Raw genomic sequence first — 23,311 nt, 5'->3', positions numbered from 1 at the left:
GCTTTAGTAGGACTGCGTGACACCCGCTGCACTCTGCCCAAGTGAGGTGCATGTGGGCACTTTCATTCCACCCTCAAGCATTTTTTGCCCCAAGCTAATGAATTATTCACAGATTTTTTGTGGACAGCCGACTTTTGCCTTAAACACAAGTATTTTCAAGTATTAAAAGATATGCATCTAAAAAAAAAAAAGAATCATCTATTGGGCTTAACACAAAATAATCTCACATAAAAAGTATTTTTTAACAGCACATATCTACTTTATGGCACTGGTCTCTTAACTTCATGCTTATGAGTTAGGGAAACAGCCCCTTGGTGGATTACTTTTCATAGTTTGCTCAGTAATGTGTTTACAAAGCCATTGTTGCAACAAGATGCTTATATATTTTGATATACAGTCTGCACTACAACAGTACATCTTCAGAGATTTCATGCTTACTTCAAAAACCTATTTAAATGGTTCTTTACCTTCTCTCTCAGCAAAACACAGCTTTATTGCCAGATACTCCAGGGCTCCATAGTCCAGTCTGACAGTAATTAAGGCAGAATTAGTGGTGTTTTGCAGGAAATGGTAACAGTGGCAAGTGTTCATCAGGATGGGCTGAATTCATCTCTGACAGCAACTCCTCTGAAATAACTTACTTACTCTAGGAATTAAGTCAACACTTGAAATTTTAAATAATGGCCTCTATTTTTAACTGTCTGACATTACTGAAGCACATAACTCAGAGCCTGAGAAATGTTAAATGGATTTTATTTTCCTTTGTTAGTAAACTGCTCATCTACTCACTCGCTTTCTACTGTCTATCAACAGTCTACTCCAGAAACCGGTGTTTTGTTAAGACCACACAACACATCATTTCAATGCAACCTGCCCTTGATAATGGACACTATTAGTGATAAATATTATCTCTAAGCAATACAACGAACGATACAAAACACATCATGCAAAATTTTGTGTTTGTGAACATCCATAATGTTTCCTCTGACTCTGTAATTCTACACTACACCAATACACAACAAATCCAATACTTGGGTAGTAGAGTCTAAAGAAAACTAAAGGTGGTTTTCTTTTTTTCTGTGCATGCCTTCTACTTGAACTCAGACTCCAAACACAGTCTTGGGATTTTGCAATAAGTTTAGACACTAAGCTTTGGCAAAACTCTCTCTTCCAAAAATTTAATGTCATCTACCTAAAGCTGTTAAACTTTCATCTAGCTATATATAGTACTTACAATCTAATCTGATTCTGCAGCAGTTATCTAACTGTACAGAGCACCTAATCCAATTCAACACTATCTATTTGTCCATTAAGAAACATCCTTTTTTCTGATATGTAAAATCTACATATTTTTGTGTAGAAGACAGCAATCCCTACAGGGACTCTAAAAGATGGGCTACTGGCTGCTAGGAGGCAGCATTCCCCTGTGTGCTAAGGGCTGTTTCTGGTCCTTGATGCCTTGGGAAAGGTGAGCACGGCTCTCAGAGCATCATCAAGGATGGGGAAAACCACAGGTTTACATGAGACTGTGCTGTGACCTGATCTTCAAGGTTATTTGATTTTGGGATGAGGGAGATTCCTGGATAAAGCAGAAAGGAGCAGAAAATCCTTTAGGTGACCCTCAGAACCTTCTCCCTTCAGGTCACAACTAAATTCTGTTCTCCATTGGGAAAAAAACAACTTAACCTCCTTTAGCAGTGAAGGACTTGCACTATTATCTCCCTCTGACTGTTGCATTGATTAGATTGGAAAATGAGTAACTTTTATCACACTTGATCTGGAATAGCACTATCTAGCTTATGTTTATCCCTTTACATCTACAGAACAGATAATTGCATGGATCCTAGGAGTCAGACGAGACACTGTGATGTCTCTTTTGATCCCTGGTGTCAGGTTAAAGGAGAAAAAAACATAAAGTTAACCTGTGATTTAACACTGGCCACTGTCTGGTTCCCGCTGCCAGTCTGGTCTAGGGAGTTCAGGCCTTTGTGAGTTGTGTGTCTGGCTCCCTTCTCACCTGTGCTGGATTCAGCAGCATGAGCTCTGAATTGCAACAGATTTAAAAAAAAAAAAAAAAAGACAATTTTTTGGGGGGTTTTTGCTTGTTTGTTTGTTTTCGGCTTTTTTTGCTTTCATTTCTCTCTTCCTTATTTTTTTTAGTACAGGGAAAGGGAGATTATTTCAATTAAGAGCCTGTCACTGACATCTGTAAGCAACCTTTCTTCTGTTCAGTGCAGCAGTTGCAGTTTTAAGTTTCTCTCTGCTTCTGTCAGGATCTAATTTTCAAGGCCTCGTTGCCATGGCAGCAAGTTGGAATTTTAATCCAGTACTAAAGGTCAAGACAGGTCACCAGTTTCAGTTCCTCTTCAATCTCCCCATAAAGAGTCACAAAAAGAAGCTGAGATAAAGGTCTGACCTAACAAAAAATTCCAGTCTAGCACACAGCCAGACTTGAAGCTCTGTGATTTGTATAGGCTTTCGAATTTGTCTGGAACTATTGAAATTCATGCTAAATCAAATATGGGCAGCATTGATTTGCATTCCTCTCTCTGCAGAAAAGCACATATATGTCCTTAAAACACAGTTACGTGCATGCAGTTTAGCAGGGACACCCAAAAAGCAAATACTTAGTGGAGTCTAACAGGTAAATAGATGTGAAAGCAACCTCTCATTACTGCAGATATTTACTGCATCTGCAAACTCAGATGAGCCTGACAGCTGCACTTAAGTCTTTCTTGACAGTATGATGTAGATGAGCCAACATCTTTCTTTCAAAAGCTGTAAAGATCTTTTTGTGAAGCATTTTGACTAAACAAGGCATTCCAGTAAGGGACAATTTCCTGAAAGCTGAACCACCTTCAGATTTTGTTTACTATTTTTATCTTGAAGGGTAAACAGCTCCCGTGGAAATTAGAAAACAATCAGTTATTTGCCAGTTTTCTAGGCCCCCTCCTGTGTTTCCATAACATGGATATTAATTAAACAATTGGTTTGCACCTACTGGAGTAAGGCTACAGACATCACCCTCCTCCTCCAGGGCTACATAATTTTTTTGGAAAGCTGCAGTTACAGCATTAGGAAAGTCTCAAACCACATTTTTCTGAGATGCATGGACACAACTGAGGGAAGCAGCTCTTCCTCCAGGAATTTAGAGCAGTAATTAGCCCAGCAGTGGGGAGTATTTTCCTTTTTCACCGTTTTGGAGGATGTACTTGTAAGGTACAGCTATTCTGAATCTCTGGCTCCAAGGGCTATCCAAGACAGAGGATAATGCAGTGACCGTGGCCTAGCCCCGTGGGGTGTTGTGAGAACTTCACTTCATAAAAAATAAGCCCTCTGGCCAGAAAATTGATAGGCTTTGGAGCCCTGCTGAGTCCTCTGCCCAAAGGATAATGGTAGCAATATAAGTTCCTCTGGATAGAGAGTGTAAAGCTGAGAAAAATGTAGTGGATTATTGGGGTTGTCAGAGGGATTCAGAGGAAAGATGCCAAGGATTAAGTTGGGATATTAGGAAAAGTGGCTGTTAGTCTTACCTAGGGTACTTAGGACACAAATTGGGAGTTTCTAGCCCACTCTGGTATTATGAATGCCAAGCTTCCTGGCAAAATTCATTCTTCTCTCAAGCTTATCACCCAGTTCCGATTACGGCTATTTTGCAGCATGGTGCAGATGAATCTGGGTGACAATTTTCTTTGTCTCAGGCTACTAAAGTCTACAAAGCCAGTAAGTCAGGACAGGAAGAACGAAAGGGACTGGAGCAAAGAGTACTAGGAAGAAAAAGCCAGAGAGAGAAATGGCTTGGCTCTGGACAGGTCAGAGTTAAGACAAAGGGAGCAGGGTGAGGTCCACATTATGGTGGCCAGAAAGCCAAGAAAGAAGTTTGCTCATATGTATTTTATCAGCAAGTGTGCAGGTCACCAAAAAAAATGGGTAGAAGAGGTACTGCGTGTGGCTTCCTCTGCTCTATCCTGATTAAGTTTTCAGTTTTACTGAGGAGATTTGTTTTTCAACGTGAATGTTTGAAGTCGAACTGAAGTTCGGAAGTGATTCCATCCCACAGAAATGTAAATTGGGAGGTCGGTTTGAGACTGGCCTCAAGCCATAAAGGCACAACATATGCTGCTGCCTGTGAAAAAGCTCTTTAAATACAGGGAAACCTGTGGCAGATTTGCAGGCTAACCAGTTTCCAAAATGGGAACTGATATGTAGCGGACAGGGAAATACATCAGGGATCCAACCATGTTACCTGTGTGTCATTTACCCCTCTCTATTAATGCTGACACTTCAATGGTTGCAGTTCAGTGATTGCATGCACTTGGCAGCGATGCAGTAGTGCATCCTCCTTGAGAACAAAGTGTTTCAGCTGCAACTCATTAGTGAGGGCAAATAAATGTTGAATTTTTAATGGGGGCTTATTCAGTATCGGAGGAATCTCAAATGGTTCAGTGCTCACTTGAGTTGCAGTCAGCAACGCTGGCAAGAATGCAGTTGGTTGGCTTGTTTTAGTCTTAAAGACAGTAAGACTCTCATAGGCGAGAAAAATTATTCACTGTCAATCAGCAAAATATCATAGAATTAATTTAGTTCTGTTCCACAATCTTTTAAACTGATTTATAAACATGTCAGGAGAAAGAGATCATGGAAAAGAATGTATTAGGAAATAACTTTATTTTGACAGGGAGGTTAAACTGTATGTGAGCAGCTGGATAATGAAAACAAATTAAAAGTCTAATTTAGAAATTATTTTGAATAATGGGCTTATCTTCAAATATACAGGGTTGCTAATGACAGCACTGGTGTTTAATGTATTTCACATCAGCTGAAATATTTTGCAAGTTTGCTTCTATAGGCAACTGTCCACAGGAAATACTTGTATATTTTATTCCAAATTACTTCTTAGTTTGCTCAAAAGGCAAAGCCTGCAGCAGTGAGAAACAGAAAACCACAATCCTGACTATCACTGCTCCAAACCCAAGAACTTATGAGGCCAAAGGATGCAAAGCAAACTTCTAACTTACAAAACAAAACAGTAAATATGAAAGATGAATGACACCTTCTCAAAAGAGACCCTTCCATTTCCACTTGCTATTTGTCCCTTTAATACGGTGCACTGGAGCTCTCTAAAGATTAATGGAGTTCCAATTACATGCCACTGTTGTTTCACTTATCATAATTTGTACATGGCAGTGCGAGGCCCTTGTATTCATGACTTTCCCAGTTTACCCAGAGGGAATATCTTTGGAACTTCCTACTTCTAACAAACAGGCATTACTTAGTCTAACGATTAAAGCTTGCCACGCTCGCTGAGTGAACGTGAGCTCTGACAGAAAGCAGAGTATCAACACTGCGGGATCAATGGACACTCCCACGCTTTAATATGGTTAATTAGTAATACTAAGACTGCAGATTCTCCAGTGTGTTATACCTGGGCTGCACTGTGACTGGAACACAGATATTGAGTCGATACATAAATAGAAACATTCTTCCTATTCCAGTTGGAGATGAATTTTACATTTTAATTCGTGGTACATTTTTGGAAACGATGCATGAACATTGAATGAATCCAGTTTGTTGTTTTGTTGTTTTTTTTTTTAACTGATTCCTTTCAAGGTTAAAAATTCATCAGTGCTTCTTGATTTGAATGTTCTGAATAGTTTTGAATAACAACATTACTTGTTGTTGCAATATCCAATATACAATCCTTGGTGTAAAATCCTCTTGATGTCTGATTACTCTTCATAAGGACCTCATGCTGATTCATTTCAAACTGTGAATTACCTTTAATTCATAGCTTGAACATGCTGCCAAATTTTGTTTTCTATGTGCCCAGGTGGCTGTCCCTGACACAGTGGAGAACTTCCAAAAAGCCATTAGACACTTATGAAAAGTAGTTAGATGTCAGAAGCACATTTCCATTTTCAAACATCCTTCCATGAAGTATTATGATAACATTTGGGATTGCAGAAGTGCTGGTATTTATTTGAATTTTTTTTAGAATTTTTTTTAGAACTGTGAAGTGAAATCCTGGCCCAACCAAAAACAGTGCTGAACCCCTTTAGAAAAATCCTTGCTGAAATATGACAAAAAGATTTTCAGCTGCTTGTTTTGGTTTTGAGTTCCCTTTATTTAGCTGTTCTCTAGTCCCCACACCGGTTGTGTATCATTAAGTATGATGGATAACAAAAACTCTATAAAGATAAAACGAGTCGGTTTTGTCTGATCCATAAAAATTTGCTGCTCTAAGTTTTTAATGGTTTCCGGTAGTTCACTGAGCCCATGAGAAGGGCCTTTTAATACTGTATTAATACAGTAAGTATAGGAAGTAATTTTATGACAGGGGAAGAATACCATTATGATTACATTCTTCTTTTTAGCTAGGCTTTTATGGAAACTACCCAAGACTACTCTGCAGTATGATTTCGAAACACAGGATGTGCTTGATTAAAAAGGTTCTGGGTGGTTTCCAACTGGACACAGGCCAAATGCTAACAACCAAAACAGAACAAAAGAACTGGATGTTTGAGGATGACATACTTGCAACGGTAATTATATAACAGAAACCCAAGTCATGAGCTGAGTTCATGCCCTCAAATTCATGGAAGTTGACAGAAAATCCTTCGCAGTGCAATTGGTTGCACCTTATCTGTTCCTGCTTACTGTGCTTCACAATAAACTAATCAGAGCAGACTGGCTGAAAACTGACCACACAAACACCCAGCAGAGATTTACAGTGAGTCTGAAATTAAAAAAAGGGAAGCCAAGTGCTGCAGATTTACATAGCCTGATTTCAGCTAATAAAAACTCACCACGATATACACACATGGATGCACATTTTCATTTTCAAAAGTTTTTGAGCAGAAATTAGGATCTGAGTTGAGTTATATGTACACATACTCACGTACAATACTGGTGCAGAATTTAGACACAATCCCAACTACTCCACCTTCTATTTTACCTGCTGCAGAGCACTGGGGATTGGGTTTTTCCAGCATGTGGATGTAACAAAGTACATTGAAATATTATAAAAAGGGTGAAATTTGTATTTCAGAAAGCTTTACTTAGACAAGAAGTCATGCATCTTGCATCATCCTACAAAAGCAGCATGTTGGTCAATTAATCTACCTAGTGGTATGTTGACCCCATTCTTCCCCCTAGAAGTTGCATCTGAAAGGTTATCTTGCAAAGATCATACACCCCTTTGGTCTGGTCTTCCATCATGCCAAGGTTCTTACACCTGACTTCTGTAATGACACACAGGCAGCTTGCCTTCTGGAGCAGAATGCAGCATCATGAAGGTAAAGTACCTTTGTTCTGCATTCACTCAGCTAGTCATGGTATCACTCAGTGATATGGTGAATGCAAGCACATTACTGCCAACTCCTATGGATTTCTAACAAAGCCAATGGAATCTACAGGACTGTCACTAGGACCAGTGCAAGTAGAAAAGGTAAGTTTCACTTGAATTGCCCGTGAACTTAAAGTAAGCTGGGGAACAGTTAGAAACATATCCAGGTTAAAAGGACTCTGAAAAAGCATCCAGATCAATGAAGCCAAATCCAGTCAGATCTGATCAAACTGAAATACAGATAACAGACCCCACTGACAAAATACATGAGGAATTGGTGGGGGATACAGTTTTGAAGTCAGTGACATCGTGCTGCGTGCCCGACAGTGTAGCAACAGACGTAACCGGGGATAAGTTGGACTGTAATTTCACTCGTATGCTTCAATATCCCTGAAACCTATCAATGGTCGAAAGATTAAACCCTTCTTAATACAACTGCGGTCCGATAAATACTGTATTATTAAAATACACAATGACTGCAGACTCCATCCATCAGAGTTTGTTTGGATCACACTGTCCAGCTCTCCTTGGTACCATTATGTCTTTCTGCCCCACTCTCCGCTTTAATTTCATTATGTCCTCAAGTCCTGTAATTCCCTGTGAAAGTGGTGGTAACTGCACACACAGATCTAAGAAGCAAATTGGCCTCGTAATACCAAGTCTCACAGTGGACTGTCTTCTAACCTCCCAAAGCCCTATGGAAATTCTTAGAAGCTGCCTTAACAATTTTTCTGCAGTAAAAGAGAAAAAGTGATAGTAATGGGTTAGCTGATCTTCATTTGGAAGCTAAAAATAAAAGTAGCTTTATTGCAGCTCTGATCTCTCATGTGTAAAATCTATCACCTACCATAAGAAGGCAGTTCATTGCAGCAGAAATCTGATTGATAGTACTGGAACTTTAGATCAAGCAGCAGAACAGAGAGCAACTGGTTCATAAAATGTACTCAGTGTCTTCGGGTTTTATATCAGGCTTCCTATAGAGAGCTTTGGTCCCATTAAATGCACTATATACCACTGAGCTCTGAAGCACTGTTCTTTTGAAATTCAGCTTATAACTATAAACCATGATTGACAAGTATATTACTGTTGGTTACAAACTATTGAAATATTGTATTTTATGGTACACTCACTAAAATATTTTTCACAGTGGAATCCAAATACACTTGCTTCAGGAGAAAAATAATTTTAAGATGTAATAATATTTTTTTTTACTTTTTTTTTTTTTGCTATAGAATATGCTTGATGTTAGATTTGGATCACTTAAATGTTCTGAAACATGAATACACCCATTCTGTTCTGTTACCAAGAACAGTGGGTACTGTTGGCTAAATTCTTTACAAAAAACCAAGCCATTACTGGAAACCAAATAACAAAGGGCAAAAATTAATTTGTTACTAAAGTTAGTAAATAAATACTATTCGCAGAAATTAACCCATATATCATTAGCATTCCTATCCAATCCTCATTTAATCTGAAAAACCCATATTTAATTTTAAAATTGAGTTATTCATTCAGCCATGATTTTGTAAACCTTTAATCAACCAACTTCATTTGAATGAGTACTTCCATGACTTGAGTTTATGAGTAAAGAACTGGACCTTCAGAGTCTGGTGAGTAAATCAATGGATTTTGCACCCACATCTAGTCTAGTCCTGCATTTCTTACACAGTCACAGACAAATCACTGAACTCCAACAAGTCCTTTCCTGTACATAAACTTGCACTAAGAATATTTAAATTCACTTTAAAAACCTTTGTAGCTATCGTGACACTGTTTTTTTTTTCCCTATAGAGATTTACTTAAAATAGTGTCTTTAGTAGATAAAGGGCAACCATTAGAATAATTCTGAAGTAATTTTACATTAAAATATTATATTTACGCAAATGTCAGTTAAGCTAGTTAAGTTCTGCATTCAGTACTTTAAAACTCTTAAACACTAAAAAAAACCCAGCAGCTCTGAACTGAAATCAGACCCACACATTTTCATAAGCATAAAAAACCCCCCTACTTTTCAAAGTTGCTATTTAATTCCCGTTTGTAAAATACTTTGAGAACCTGGGACAAAAGTAAAAAACCAGTTCAGTCTCAACTCATTGCTACATTACTGCAGCCTTACACCAGAGAAGTACCAAAGAGAAATGGGTTAACACAAGGGAGAATCAGCTCTTCCACAATTTTCAACTGTCATATTTATAGATCATCTGTGATTTTCAGCTGTTTCAAAGTGTATGAAACTCAAGAGTAGCTTTTCAACACCAGCTAGCAGAATTATTCTGTATGATGTGTTTTACTCTCTCCCACTGTATGAATGTGAAAATTCCTGCATCATCTGTTCATTGGGTTGCATTTTCTATTGTAAGAGGCTTAGTATCTGATGAGAGAAGCATAAAAGTGATTTAATTTTGGCAAGCTGTAGAACTAAAATCAGCATTATTTCTGCTTAATAAACTCATCTTTCACACATACCTCTGTTAGCTAATGCTTAAAAAGAAGAAACAGTAATAAGCACTGAAAACATAAAACTGGTTTATGGCTAATTTTTAAGGACTACTGAGAACACCTGAACACGAGGACAAGATTATGAGCAGAGCTAGATTTTAGTTACCTTTGGAGAAATAAGCTCATTCTTTATGATAAATTTTAAATGAGATTTAAAGCTGGAAATAATAATACTTACGACTTTTGTGGCACTGACTTAGTTGCAACTTTCCCTGCTGGATCACTCCACTCTGCAAACAAAGGAAACACATTTTCAAATGTCAAAAGATTACTGTAGAATTAAAATGCACCCAAAGCTGTCAGCCCATCTAATTATACTTGGTTTCACAACATGCCACAATGCATAACATGTAATAAAAAATGGAACTGATCTGCTTTAGCACCACAGAAATTAATTTTTTAGCCTTTGTTTTAATGTTGTTAAGCAGAAAAAGAAAATACCCAACCCTGACTGTTAGGACTAGGATGATAAAGACCTACTTTGTACATTGTATCCTGAGGTCAGATGTTGGGAGTCCTACAAAGAAGAACACACAAAATGTCAGCATTAGTTAAATAAGATGAAGAAGGTAAGATATATCTCGGCTTGCTGGATTAAGGGCATTGGCGTTATGCAAACGGGGAAGGAGATGGTACAGGGAAGGGATTGTGGGATTGTTAAGGCAGCACCAGTGACATAAGTTTAAAACAACATTAACTGTGGAGACAGAGCACCACTGAGGGACCCTTCACAGCTCAGGTAAGAGCTTGTCCTCAGCTGTTGTAAATCCACACACCCCTGTTATGGAGACACCACACAGGTTTATACCCACAGCGGTCCAAGCCCTTGCCAGGCTTGGTCATGGATGTGTGTATGAGCCACTCAGGATGTACAATTTAGAAAGCAGCATGAATGCAACTATGCATTAAATTCAGTGCCATTGCCTTTCTGTTGTTTGATCTTGCTGCCTGGAAATACAGTAATCTTTTATTGACAGCCACTGTTTTTATTTGGGCTGTGACACAAAGGATTTGATAAAGACGCAGGAAGTACATCTTCACTCAATGGAAATTGGTCCAAATCCAATGAAATCAATGGAAGCACAACAACTTTCAACCAGCAAAGAATCTGGCTTGCAACACTGAGCATGCTAATGCCAGGATTCTTGTTGGCTCATAATAACTAAGCTGCTTCCTTAATGTCACAGTCTTTTCTTGCTTAGCTTTTCTCCAGGCTTTATAGTCCACAGTGATTGTCATCAGCTTTCCTTCCAAGCAGAGTTTGATCATTTGAAATTAAGGTGTTATTTACAACCTCATCTTACAGCCAGGCACTACTTTGCTGGAAGTGTTAGTTCTGTAGGATGTTAAAGTCATTAAAGCCCTCACTGCACTTCCTCTTAGGGCATTATTAGTTCCTAATATTATATTGTGCTGTCAGTCAGTCCCTTGTGAAGTAAATAATGCCCTAAGAGTAAACATGGCACTTTAAATTTGAATGTCAAAGGGATAAATTGTTCTGATAAGTTCCGCCTCTTTTATCACACTTTTTTATATATGTTTCTCATGAGGATACCTTTTTTAATAGCCAAATTGAGAACTTCTAATAGTGCCTGTCTCTGGTTTATATGGCTGCACAATCTAGCCACATCATGTCCTAAATGTATAATTTGGCCATCCATAATAGATTTAAAGAGATGTTCTGAAGAGACATCGCTGTATTTTTTAAAGTAAAACTAGCAAACATGGAAACACTTATGTGCTTGCCTATTTCCTGAAACATTAGCTAAAAAAAAAAAAAAAAATTAATCTAATTTATATTTTGTACTGAAGTGATACGGTCAAGAATTTTAGGATCAACATTTAATGTGTCCAGAAACTAACTTTGATGTGGATCTTAAAAGTTCAAAGCCAACTTAATAGAAATAGAAAAGCAAACCAAAACTTTAGCTTCTCTGAACCTACACTTTTACTGCTGCCAATGGAGACAGTGGCAGTCTGCAAGACTCAAATCAGTTTCTGTAGGACCCATCAGAAACAGAGCACTAAATTAGGAGATGGTATAAATTTAAAAAAACCCCGTTTCCAGTGGGCAAAGACCTGAATTCTCACTGTATTCACACAGTTCACCTAAAAGGGTTCAACTGACTTTCAACCAATTTGCAATGAGGAATATACTCTTGGAGAATTATGAGCCTACAAGAAAGATGGAGAGGGACTTTTTTACAAAAATCAGTAAGAGGAAAATCACAATACAGCTCCTAAAACAGGACATGATTGCTTGAACCATAATGTCAAGGAGTACCAGCTTTATAAGATATTTTCCAAGGTCCTGCCTTTAGAAAGAAACTTTTATGTACCTCCATGACAGAATGGCATAGATTTCCCACCCTGGGGAAGTTCTCCCCTTCCTCAAACATCATCAGCTCACAGTTATTCAGGTCCCAGCAAGAGACAGCTCCAGCAATACCTGCCCTGGGTATGAGCTCGATCCCTAGCAGTGTCATCAGAGTCACAGAAGGCAATACTGAAGTCTGGGCGAAAAGAATATTCAAATCAGACCACTTAACAATTCACTGCATGTTGGGTGAACTACAGGTACTCTCCAGGCATGTGTTTCTGATGTGGCAAGTGTTGAGTGCGTGCCTTTAACAAGGCCAGTGCTGAGGACTGCATTGTCCAACCCTGTGTGCCCCTGGGGTGTGACACAGGCAGATGCCATTGCACTCTTCACATGCAGGGACCTTTTCAGCCTCAGTAATCTGACCATGCAGCCTAAACCTCACCCTGCAATCAATCAATAAGTGGGAACAAGTGACCACTTCAACCTTTTCATTGCTCAAATAATAATGGAGGAAAATCAAACAAAGTATATTGTACTTGATTTAGAAAGACTCCTCTAACAACAGAGATAAAGTTTGCTTTGTTTCCACTGTATCTTCTGCAGCTTTAAATAAGCAGTTCTACTAGTAACAACAGTCTGATTGGGAATTTCCAACTAAAAATAGTATTAGAAATTTTTGAAAATGGGACCAGTTACAAAAATAAACTCTCCAGTGAAGCACACTCAACAGAACAGAATGCTAATCAGGTCACTGGCAACAGCCTACTGGTACCTTGCTTGGGATAGAAAACTTGGTCTGCTCAGCCTTGCCGGGAGTGTGAATAGCAGTAAGAGGAGGAGGCCAGGAATGGGTCATCTCCTAGGGAAGAAAGAAAAAGTTTTGAAAACAAATTCATGTACATAAAGAAGAACAAGGGCTAAAGAGGATGATGTATGCTCCACTGAGCCTGGAGATGCAACTGTTCAAGGAAGTGACCCCACCATCACACATCCTTCTATCACAGCTGAACACCTGAACTACCCAACATGCAGAACTTCCTCAGAACGACAGCGAGGACAGGTTGTACCCTTCAAAGTGTGACTTCAGCAGGTGGCAGCTGATTCCACCTCCACGGTCAGGCTGTCAAGATTTATGAATAGAGCAAGGTTTTACCTGCAAAGCCCAAGCAGGAAGGGGACCCTCCTGCACAGCACTGGATGCAACCCTGTAGAGAGGTGCGTGGTGGCAAGATGCAGCCATGCGGGGGGGTTTAGGCAGTGCTGGTTTAGGCAGAGCTTGTAAATGCCCTTCTAATGAGTGTGTTTTATGGTAGATACTGCTACTTTCTCTTTTATCTTTGTTTTTAATTTAATAAATACCCAGAGAGGCAGTAATATTTGTCTCTGGCATTATGTTGTATCTTTGTTTTGGTTGTTTTTCTTTGCCTACAAAGCTCAGAAAAGAATTCTTTCTTGAGGCAAGGGAGGCAAAGAGCAAAAGAGGGTCTAATCTAGGAAATTTTATGTTCAATGGCCAGAATCCTGACATCAGTAAAGTAAACTTCCCAGCTGCTGTTTCATACTGGTCAAACCCAGGGCCATTCCCAACAAACCTTATAAACAGGCAAATTTCTGTAGGTAACATGACAACCACTGCAAACGCTCCACAAATACAAATATAACATACTACGATTAATTAAAGGAAATATAACTGTTGTCAGAAGGTCAGTGTGCTGGGTGCATTTCAGCTAAAGACATGCCCTGGGTGGCTACAGCTGACACTAATGTATACTTTACTGAAGATAAAGCCAGCAAGCTTCAGATCTTCAGTTATCTGTCCCAAAGTACGTGTCATACAAGAGGTTAGGAGAGAGAAGGGAAAACTATGCACCATGGTCCTCAGTCAGGGGGACAGGCAGACATATAAACTTCCCCCAACCCCCCATAGGCACTAGTGGTTTTGGCCCATCAAATTTCTACCCTCAACAACGCTGCTACTGCAGTGAGGGCTGGCTGAGCCATGCAAGGGACACGGTCCAGGATTAACTACCAGGCAGAGAAACCCTCAACCAGCACCATGGACATGCACAGTGCAGCCTTGGGCAGACGACCCAGGGACAGGGGAGGTGCAGATGCCTGTGCTCCTGAAAGAGCTTCTGGGTTTCTGCTGTGGAAACCCAGGGCCTGTTTTCACTGCACAAAGGCCAGACTGTGGCACTGAGGAGGAAAGGAGCAGCTGGTGAACAGCTCATCCCTCCCGGTGCGTGAGGCTGCAGCAGCCCAGTGCCATGACAAGAAGTGCACTGTTCTAGTGCACTGATTGACCTCCACACAGGGGAAGGCAGAAAAAGATTTAAGCATCCGGTGAACTCTTCTGTGAGATAATATAATCCAAATCCTGCACGATTCTGCCAAATCCTATGCCATAGATGTTGCTCTGTGGCAAATCTCTTCATAGCAAAACGATGAAACAGAGACTGCATTGCATAATTAAAAGAGGGCCAGGCAGTCCGGCTGAAGGCAGAAATGAAGCATATTCTAGAACTGCAATTATAGGCTTGACCTCAGTCTCTTCCTGGCCACAGATAAAAGGCTGTACAGAAAGCCTGGGATTCATGGGAAGGTGATGTCAGCAAACATTTCAGAATATTCACTGTCAAAATGCATCTAGTATCCACTGTGTACCCACTTGGCACGTTAAAGTGTAAGCAAACCCAGTCATCTCCCTGTTAGGGGACACCTGAACATAAAACAGTGGGAAAAGGGAAAAGGAGTCTGCTATTTGAGGAAATTCAATTACGAGGTATGAAATCCTGACTCCACTGAGGTCAGAAGCAAAAGTCAGCTTCTGACTTCAGTTTAGGACTACCCAATCTGTGTGTTTACAGAGTGACCTTGTGAGCATCAAGGTCTATTACAAAGGTACAAGCTAGTTTCATTGAAGCATTTCACTTCAATTATCACTGCAACAAAAATTATTGGACAGAAAATTCCAGATAGGATTACACATGCAAAACAGCACAAACATTGGTGTATAAGCAACCACTGTGTGTGGAAGGAGTGAGAAGGTATACAGTTGGTTAAAGAAACATACCTACATCTACCTACAGAGCACTGTTGATCAAAGAACTTTGAATGATGGTGGAGAAAGTTTTGAATTTACTCATCTGAAAAATGTCACTTCCAAATGTCTGGGCAGCAACCCCACCCTGACCACCACACGGCTGCACATCCCACTCGGGCAGAGCCCTGCTGAGCTACAGAATGACACCCAAAAATGGCACTGCACTGTTGCCAGGAAAGGGTCAAACCCCCACATCCTGCAGGGGTGTGACTGTCTGCTTAGCTCACTCCTACTCTGTTCCTTAAGCACAGGTACATCACCCTGGAGAATCAGAAGAAAGGATGTCATTTGTTTAATCATCCACGTGACTTCACCATTTTTTGCTATGCCCCAATTTCTTCTGAAGGTCCCTCATCTTTAAGTACTGGCTAAGCTCTGTTTTGTTTAGCTTGTGAAATCTGATATATCTACCTTCTAATATGTTAAGACTACAAAGAGCCACACAGACAGTGTGTGTGTTGTGCATGTATCCATTAAGATGTGTCTGTAGCCACCTTGGTTTGTAAATATCTGGGAAAGCAGGCAGGGAATTGCATTCTTTTTTTTTTTTTTTTTCCAGGAAAAGTTAAAAAACTTTAATCAATCCAAATTTGGAAGTATTTAGAAATTCCTGGAAGTAAAAATAATAAAACCGAGCATATGAAATGCTTTAAAGAGGAATTTAATGGAAACAAAGTAATCCCACAAAATTGAGTTAGGATTTATTTTCACATGGTTTGGACTTAAAGTAATTCCAAAATCATGTTAACTGTTGGAGTGGGTAGATGACTGCTATGGAAGCATGCATTTTTTTTATAGACCTGGAGATTAAATGAGAAAGTAAACCTGCACAGTTTGTTGGCTTAGAAGTCACTGTGGTCCTCTGATGTAGTAACATCAAGCATCCTCCTTTTCTGAAAATTATTTAAACATTGTTTTAATTGAGTCCATGTGTTTTGTTTATTAGAGCTAGGCACGCTCGTCTCTTCAGCTAAGTCTGCTTTTTTCAGCTATAAAAGCCCTCAGGTGAGTAACTAAGAAGGACACATGCAGACATGATCTAATGAATCACCCAAAATACAAATACCCCAAGCAAACCTTCTAAGGGTTGCAGAGGTACAAAGCCAAATCATGATTTAAATGGAAGGAGAGGACTGGGGAAGGATTCAAACTTGCAAGTTTCTAAGGAAAAGGTCAGAGCTAAAGAACTGAGTATGGGGGATATGGGGCAGATGGTAAATAGCTTTACAAAACCAGTCCCTAAAATTAATAGCTGCCTTCAAGATTTATTTCCTGTCTCTGTATTTCATTTTTTCCATCATTTCCTTCTCGTTCAAAAGAAAGTGTGCCATGTTTTTAAGTACAGATAAAAGCACTGAGCCAGGCTCTAAGAGGTCATTATGGAAAAAAGAACCAGGATTGTGTACTCTGCATTCCTACAGAGGCAGCTTCCCTTCCTACAGTGCACTCTAAACTGCTTAGCCTGATCTAATTTGAAGTCTCCCAAGATACAGGGCTCATGCTACCTCCCTTGGGAGAACTGAGGGGAGACATGAGAACAGTCTTCAATTACAGAAAGATCTGTTCCTAAAGGAGAGAATAATCTGTTCTCCAGTTTTGTGGTGGATATGAACTTCAACTGCAGCCAGAAAAATTCCAGTTAGACGCAATAAAAGGCTCTCTAATGGTGAGGATTCTGCAGCACTGAAATAGATTGCTCAGAGAGCTACACAGACTCCATCTGTGGAGGAACACACTTAAGAACAGATTAGAACACATCAGTCAGGAATGGCTTAGGCAGAATTGATTCTTACATTGGGACTGGGATGCATAGTAGGTGATGAGATTTCTAAGACCTTTCCCAGCCCTTTTTCTTGTTCTGTAGTTTTGATAGATCTCTGTTGGCCAAACCCTATCCTTACTGCCTCTCTCGTGGATACATTCACAAAAAAGTGGCAGAAGAAAGCAACAATCCTGGTGTTTCCCTTCTGTGGCCACAAAGGCAGTCTCAGGACTGACACTTTGCCCAGATCATTAGAGGGCAGCCAGTGGAGCAGGAGGAGGAGCAGCCCCGCACACACCACCAGCAATAATTGCAATCTGAGGCCACTGCTGCTAAAGAGACTTTATCTGTAGTATTCTCTCTGTCAAATGCCCTTCTCAATCCTTTTAACTCCCAGATGAATCTGTTGCTTTAAACTTCCTCCAGTTTTTGGTGACATAGTATGTTAAAGTTGCATTCAGAAAAAATTAATATGTGATGAATAGATTTTCTAAGGTTATTACAAACTTGATGCTACAGCTGGTGCTAAGCAACCTACTGCCTTGATGGAATAAAGATAGCCAAGTGATTTACCATTTATTAAAGACTCTATTAATGTTTTATTAATGTTTTATTAACTATTTATCAATGCAACCTTAGTAAAAAGCGTGTCTTATTTCACAGCATCTTTCTGGTTTCTGCATTTATACAAACCTGATCAAACTATCTGCTAGGAAGCCAGTAATGCATGAGGGGCAGCCACATTTTAAGTGTGTGATGCATACTGAATTAAAAAACATCTCAGCCCGTTTCATCTTTGAAAGAAAGGATAAGAAATGAATGAATGAATACATAGACACATATTTATACATGGACAAGCAAATGACACTAAACCCTAAAGGAACACAAAGGCGATAACCCTACGGGTCGTTTTCATTCATATTCCTTATGAAGGAATGGAAAATTCGCAGGAGCAGTTGGGAATATCCTGATCAGTAATCTGGCCTGATTTACATTGGGCTAAAGGCTTCCTTAGGAAGGGATTTTGACACATTGCCAGTATTAACAGGGACATGATAGATAAATTCATAAATATACATTTGATTATCATGTTTCAGCATTTAGAAAAAATTCTCATCATCAAAGGGATACCACACCTTTTTGCCTGTAAGAGAAAAAAAAACCAAAAAACAACCAAAAGACTTCAGTGATGGTCTCCAAAGAAAGCAATTTTTTTCTGGTATGAATGTTAAGGCAGGAAACACTTTCCTCATGCAAATGTTTCAGCAAATTTATTATGAGTGGCTAGTGCCCAATACATATTTTTGAAGGAACAATGTGGTGGCATCTGCAATGATGTCTTTGTCATACTAGAATTTATCTTGTTGCTCTACCAAAACCTGCCTAAAATCCATTTGGAAATACACTGAATAAATGCATGAGTTTATTATTGAAAAAGTAGAATTTATTCTACAAAAAGTAACCATTTCCCTGACCATACCCTAAACCACAGCGTTCACCTGTGGGTTTTATCAGTGACGACAAATAAGTTCCCTTTGCCAACTGGGGATGGTAAATTATTATTCCCTTCCATATTAACAAGAAGAGGACAGACAAAAATTATATTCAGTGAAAATGAATATAGAAATTGCTTTAGAAGCCAACAGAGGTTGACTATAAACTTTACAACATATGTTTTCCTTTCCTATTTTGTTAACATTTGGAAATCCACAAAGAAATATGGACATTTTCTTTTTCTGCTGAGTTTCTCCATACTCTCTGACTCCTGTATACCTCAAACTTTCCAATATATTTTCCTCATGCTGTAGCTTTTATAACTAATAACACTCATATTCTTTGCTTAGAGCATTTACAAGACAATAAAAAAAGAGTAAATCATGATTGATGTGCTTACTTCTCTAACCAATCTTGTGTATGTGAAGAAAAACAATGCTCCATATTATAGTGAGAAAGTATCTCAGCCCAAGAAGCTGTTTTAGGGGGAGAGTAATGAAGCTACACCACATGAACTTGCCATCAGATTCCAATTTAACAAGTCGGATACAATCCTAAAGGAAACCATAGCCTATATAATAGTGTGTCTATCCTGTCAAATTTAGCTTCCTGCTGGGCCCTGGGCCCAAACAGTCCACACTGTGCACACAACAGTTCACTCCTGAGGTTCCTCTGTTAAACAGGCTGGATATTTTCTTCAGGGTCCACCTCAGGAAGATTATAAATATATACGGTCAACAACTGTCCTGAATGTGGCTCACACTGCCCAGGACAATCCTTCAATTTAATCCCAAGCAAGTTTTGTGCCCTTGAGCACCTTCTCACATGTTCTTGGCATTTTTAGGACATGCATCACAACCCCATCGGGACCTACTATGGAAACATCATTATGGTGAAGTGCACAGAACAAGAGACCTGCGGCAGCTTTATCCCTGCTCTTGCCAGGCTAAAGTTACCTGTATGAGTAGAGTGCAGGAAGGACATGAGAGCTCACAGAACATAATCAGCCAAAAAATTCACACTGGGTAAAAAAGGAACAGGGCCTTACAGGAAGCACGTGGAATAGCTCTCTTGACAAGTTAGTTTTATATCAGGAGACAGGCCTGTACTCAACAATGTAACTCCCCATCCAAGACAGGCAGGAGGTGTCTTGTCTCCTGCAGGAATATGTGGCGTTTGGTAAGGTCAGCCCATAATGGCTCAGTGCAAGGAGAGGATGACCAAAGCTTTGAAGTTTTGCCAAGCACGTGTGAGATGCTGGGCCACGTGAGGCTTCCCTGTTTCCATACAACTGTTCTGGACAGACCTGATGGGTCAGGAACACGGAACTGTCAGAATGGGTCAGACTTGAGGTCCTGCTCTCCTGGGATGCTACAGACAGTTTGGTGCTCTGTCACAGAGCACTTCAAAACCACCAGAGCAATCATGAGGGTAAAATCCTGATCCTCCATACTTACTAATTCTCAGCTTTTTCTGTTTAATATCACATCCAGAACTGGATATTCAGTTAGCACCAGCTAACACCAGTTTTAGAGTCCTACAAGTCACTGATACACCCATAAATATTCAGGTACTTGCAGTCACATGTACAGGACCCAGTTCCAGAAAGCCAGGCATCCTTCAGCTGTCACTCCCAGTAACTAAACTAATGGCTTTGTTGCCCAATACACAGAACCAGAGCCCTGCTGTGGACAGTATGGCCAAAGCAATACCTCCTGTTCCTGCCAGTTCCTCATCCCAAGATGCACAGCCATATCCCATTGATTTTATTTATTCAAAATCATACTTGTGGGTAACCATCCCCAGGGATGGCACGTTTAATTTTCATGAGGACCCCAAGAGATAGGAAGTATGCATTGAACTGTTAAATGCAACAGAACATCCTGGCACTACAACAGCATAATATAAACAAAGGCACAATAAGTCATAAAAAAAGCTAATTCTTTCAAAAGTTACTAATACCAACATATAATTTCATCTCTGCAATTTAAAAAACATTGGCAAAAACCCCATTCTCCAAGTAAATAAGCAACTGTGTTTTGAAACTATTCACTGCTGGCACTTGTTTAAGGGAATCTGGTAATTTGTTCCATCCATCCTGAGCTTCACAAGCAAAAAAGCATGTCTTGAATCGCCTGTTTTCTTCTCTGAAACTTAGGGTTCACACCAAGAGGAGAGCAGAACTATAATTTACAGTTACAAAACAAGACTACCCTGAGGCACTCCACTGTGCACATTTATACAATACATTACATCATCTCCTTTACATTGTCATATATAATCAATTCATGGTTTTTTTCATACAAAATACAACAGTGACTTATGTAGTCACAGGACAAGACCTTATCAATGCAATTTATTATAAAACACATTTAGTTTCTGGAGCCACTTATGCCAGTGTAGTGAAAAAAATAAATTCTCCAAATTCCATAGCAGGCAAAATTAAATTGCTAAACTACAAAACTTCTTGTTCATTAGGCTTAGCACAGAAACTGTTTAAGTTTTATATTTCAGACCCATGTAACCAGCATACAACTTAAATCCTGAGAATATGATGAAGCTGAGTCCAAAAATCATCGGGAATTTGAAAACATTAACTTGTGCCAGAAGACACCAGCTTTAGACTTAAAACAAGAGCATTAATTATCTAAGACGGCGTATGGAGGAAAATAAGAAACCAGGTTAGGCAATTTATATGAGTTTAAAGCTAAATGTTTTTGTATAAGCCATGATTTGCTTTCGTTAAGATTGGACTCTAAGTTGTTACTCATCAAATACAAAGAAATGAAGCTGCTGTACAATACACACTGAAATCCTTTACAAAAGCCATTTTTTTGCCTTCAAAAGCAAGACTCTGCCAGACCTCTTATTCTGCTTACCACACAAGCAGTATTGCAGCAGTACTGGGTTTTCCCGAGTGGGTGTGCCAGGGTCGCATTTGTTTTTAATATTGTTCTTACACAGTCTCATCAACACCTCAACTTTAATGCTGCTAAAATAGTGGTCTGAGGCTGAAGCAAAGACACAGTGAACACCTAGAAAAGCTCAAACCTGCCCTTCTTCACCATTTCCTTTTCCTCATCTATGTGATGCTCTCCCTACCAAGTGTCCCAGTTGAGAACTTGCTTCTCCCTTCACGTATGAAGAATTCACTTTCCCCTGAGGAGCATGATTATCTTCCCAGTGCCTGCATCAGGAACTGTGAATCCTTTGGGGGCAAAAACTGCCTCATTTTTTTGTCCTATGTGATGTCTCGGGCAGTGGTGGAACTTCTGAATATTGGCTGGAAATTTGGAACAGGGAATATTGGCTGGAAAATCCTGTGTGGACAACATACCCAGTTTGATTGGCATTCAGCAAGCCCTGGATGCATAAAGAAACTCCAAACTGAAGCCTAATCATTGGATCCTCTAATTTTGTCACCTTTTGTAAGGTTAATCTTAGCATATTCGCCAAAGAATATTCTATGGGTTCTCACCTGTAACAGAGAGGTAGAGCCCTTGCTGCCCTCTCATGCTCAACCCTTTAATTCTCTTCTCTTACAGAAAGACCTAAGCAGACACCTGAAACCCTCTCATGCAACCTGGCATTTATTATAGTAATTTTAGCCTTTAGAAAAGAACAAACATTTCAGTCTAGATTTCCTTTTCCTCACTTGTGCCCTGAAGCAGGTCTGTTCCTGCATCTGTGTGTCCTGTAAATCGTGCCAACACTCCCCTTTGATCCACTCCTGCTAAGCTAACAGGTGCAGAAAAAATGGATGCATGTTATAGAAGATGTTTTGATACAACATATACTTTTTTGGCATGTCAGCCTTACCTAAATAAGCCAGTCTAAAGAGTAAAGAAAACTGAAGCCAAAACATGCTGAGGGTTTTTTTTTTGATCTCCCTTAAGGTATGGAGGTTTCAGAGTTTTTCTGGTAGACAGATTCCCACTGTTGCATGAATTTGATTCCTCATTTCCCAGTGTGTTCTTTCTTACAAAGCTAGTAAGTTTGAGGTTGGAAATATGAAATACTTGGGAGTGCCACTAAGACATATGACAGCTGAGGGTGCTTGGTCCTACTGTCTGAAATGCTGGAGCAGTCCTAATGTCTGAAATCAGCATGTTCTGACTCTATACCAGATTGATATATCCTCCTCCTGTGTCTGCATTTTTTAAAAACTTCTGACAGCAAACTACACTGAAACAAACTAAGTCCTAAAAACAGGGCTGAAAAAGGGCAAAGTCCATAACCTTCCTGTCTCCAAACACTACACTACTTTTTTTTCCCACAGGAAAATCAATGAACAGGACACAAAAGCCACAGCGCTGAAAGGCAGTAAGTTTGGTGCTCTAGCATTTAGAAATCATATATCTACATTACTAGACGATGACATGTACCGTTTTTTTGCCTTCTAGATGGCCAAAAAGGAATAGCAAACTGTTCATTAGTAAAAGTTTATCAGGGGTCGTATGAACAATCTGGAACAAACTTGGAGCAAGCCCAAGAAAAGACCACCCAGTAGACCCATGGCTGCTGTTAGCTCTAAGCAGTTAGTGATAGCTGCAGCTCCAGCTGGTGTCAAACACTGACAATTACCAGTTACCAAACAAAGATGAACTGGAATAAACCTGCCAAAGAATATTTTTTTTTTTGCTCAAAGTGCAATGTATTATTATGTTCCAGCAACTACTAAAAGGAGTTGTTGATCTCACTTTGCTGGAGACATACAAAGGCTGGATGCAGTAACACGGCATTCTTTTTGAAGGGTAACTTGTGTTGTAAGTGAAAGACTCTATA

The 23,311-nt window shown here is 39.6% G+C and overlaps 1 protein-coding gene across 4 annotated transcripts in view; it reads right to left on the bottom strand.

The window, feature by feature from the left end:
• Positions 1-23,311, bottom strand: part of AFF2 (AF4/FMR2 family member 2) — a 336,299-nt gene that overhangs the window by 122,444 nt on the left and 190,544 nt on the right. For all 4 annotated transcript variants that reach the window (XM_027716444.2, XM_027716448.2, XM_027716445.2 and 1 more), the window contains exons 5-7: positions 12,940-13,026; positions 10,325-10,361; positions 10,023-10,074 (exon numbers count right to left, since the gene is read on the bottom strand). In XM_027716444.2, the coding sequence (XP_027572245.1) occupies positions 10,023-10,074; positions 10,325-10,361; positions 12,940-13,026 (176 nt within the window). The remainder of the gene's footprint in view (positions 1-10,022; positions 10,075-10,324; positions 10,362-12,939; positions 13,027-23,311) is intronic.

This window comes from Pipra filicauda, unplaced genomic scaffold (assembly GCF_003945595.2).
Source record: "Pipra filicauda isolate LSUMZ 115617 unplaced genomic scaffold, ASM394559v2 scaffold239_size1682155_pilon, whole genome shotgun sequence".
NCBI lineage: Eukaryota > Metazoa > Chordata > Aves > Passeriformes > Pipridae > Pipra > Pipra filicauda.
Note: the sequence above shows the minus strand (reverse complement) of the source record. Positions and strands in the feature narration are given on the sequence as shown.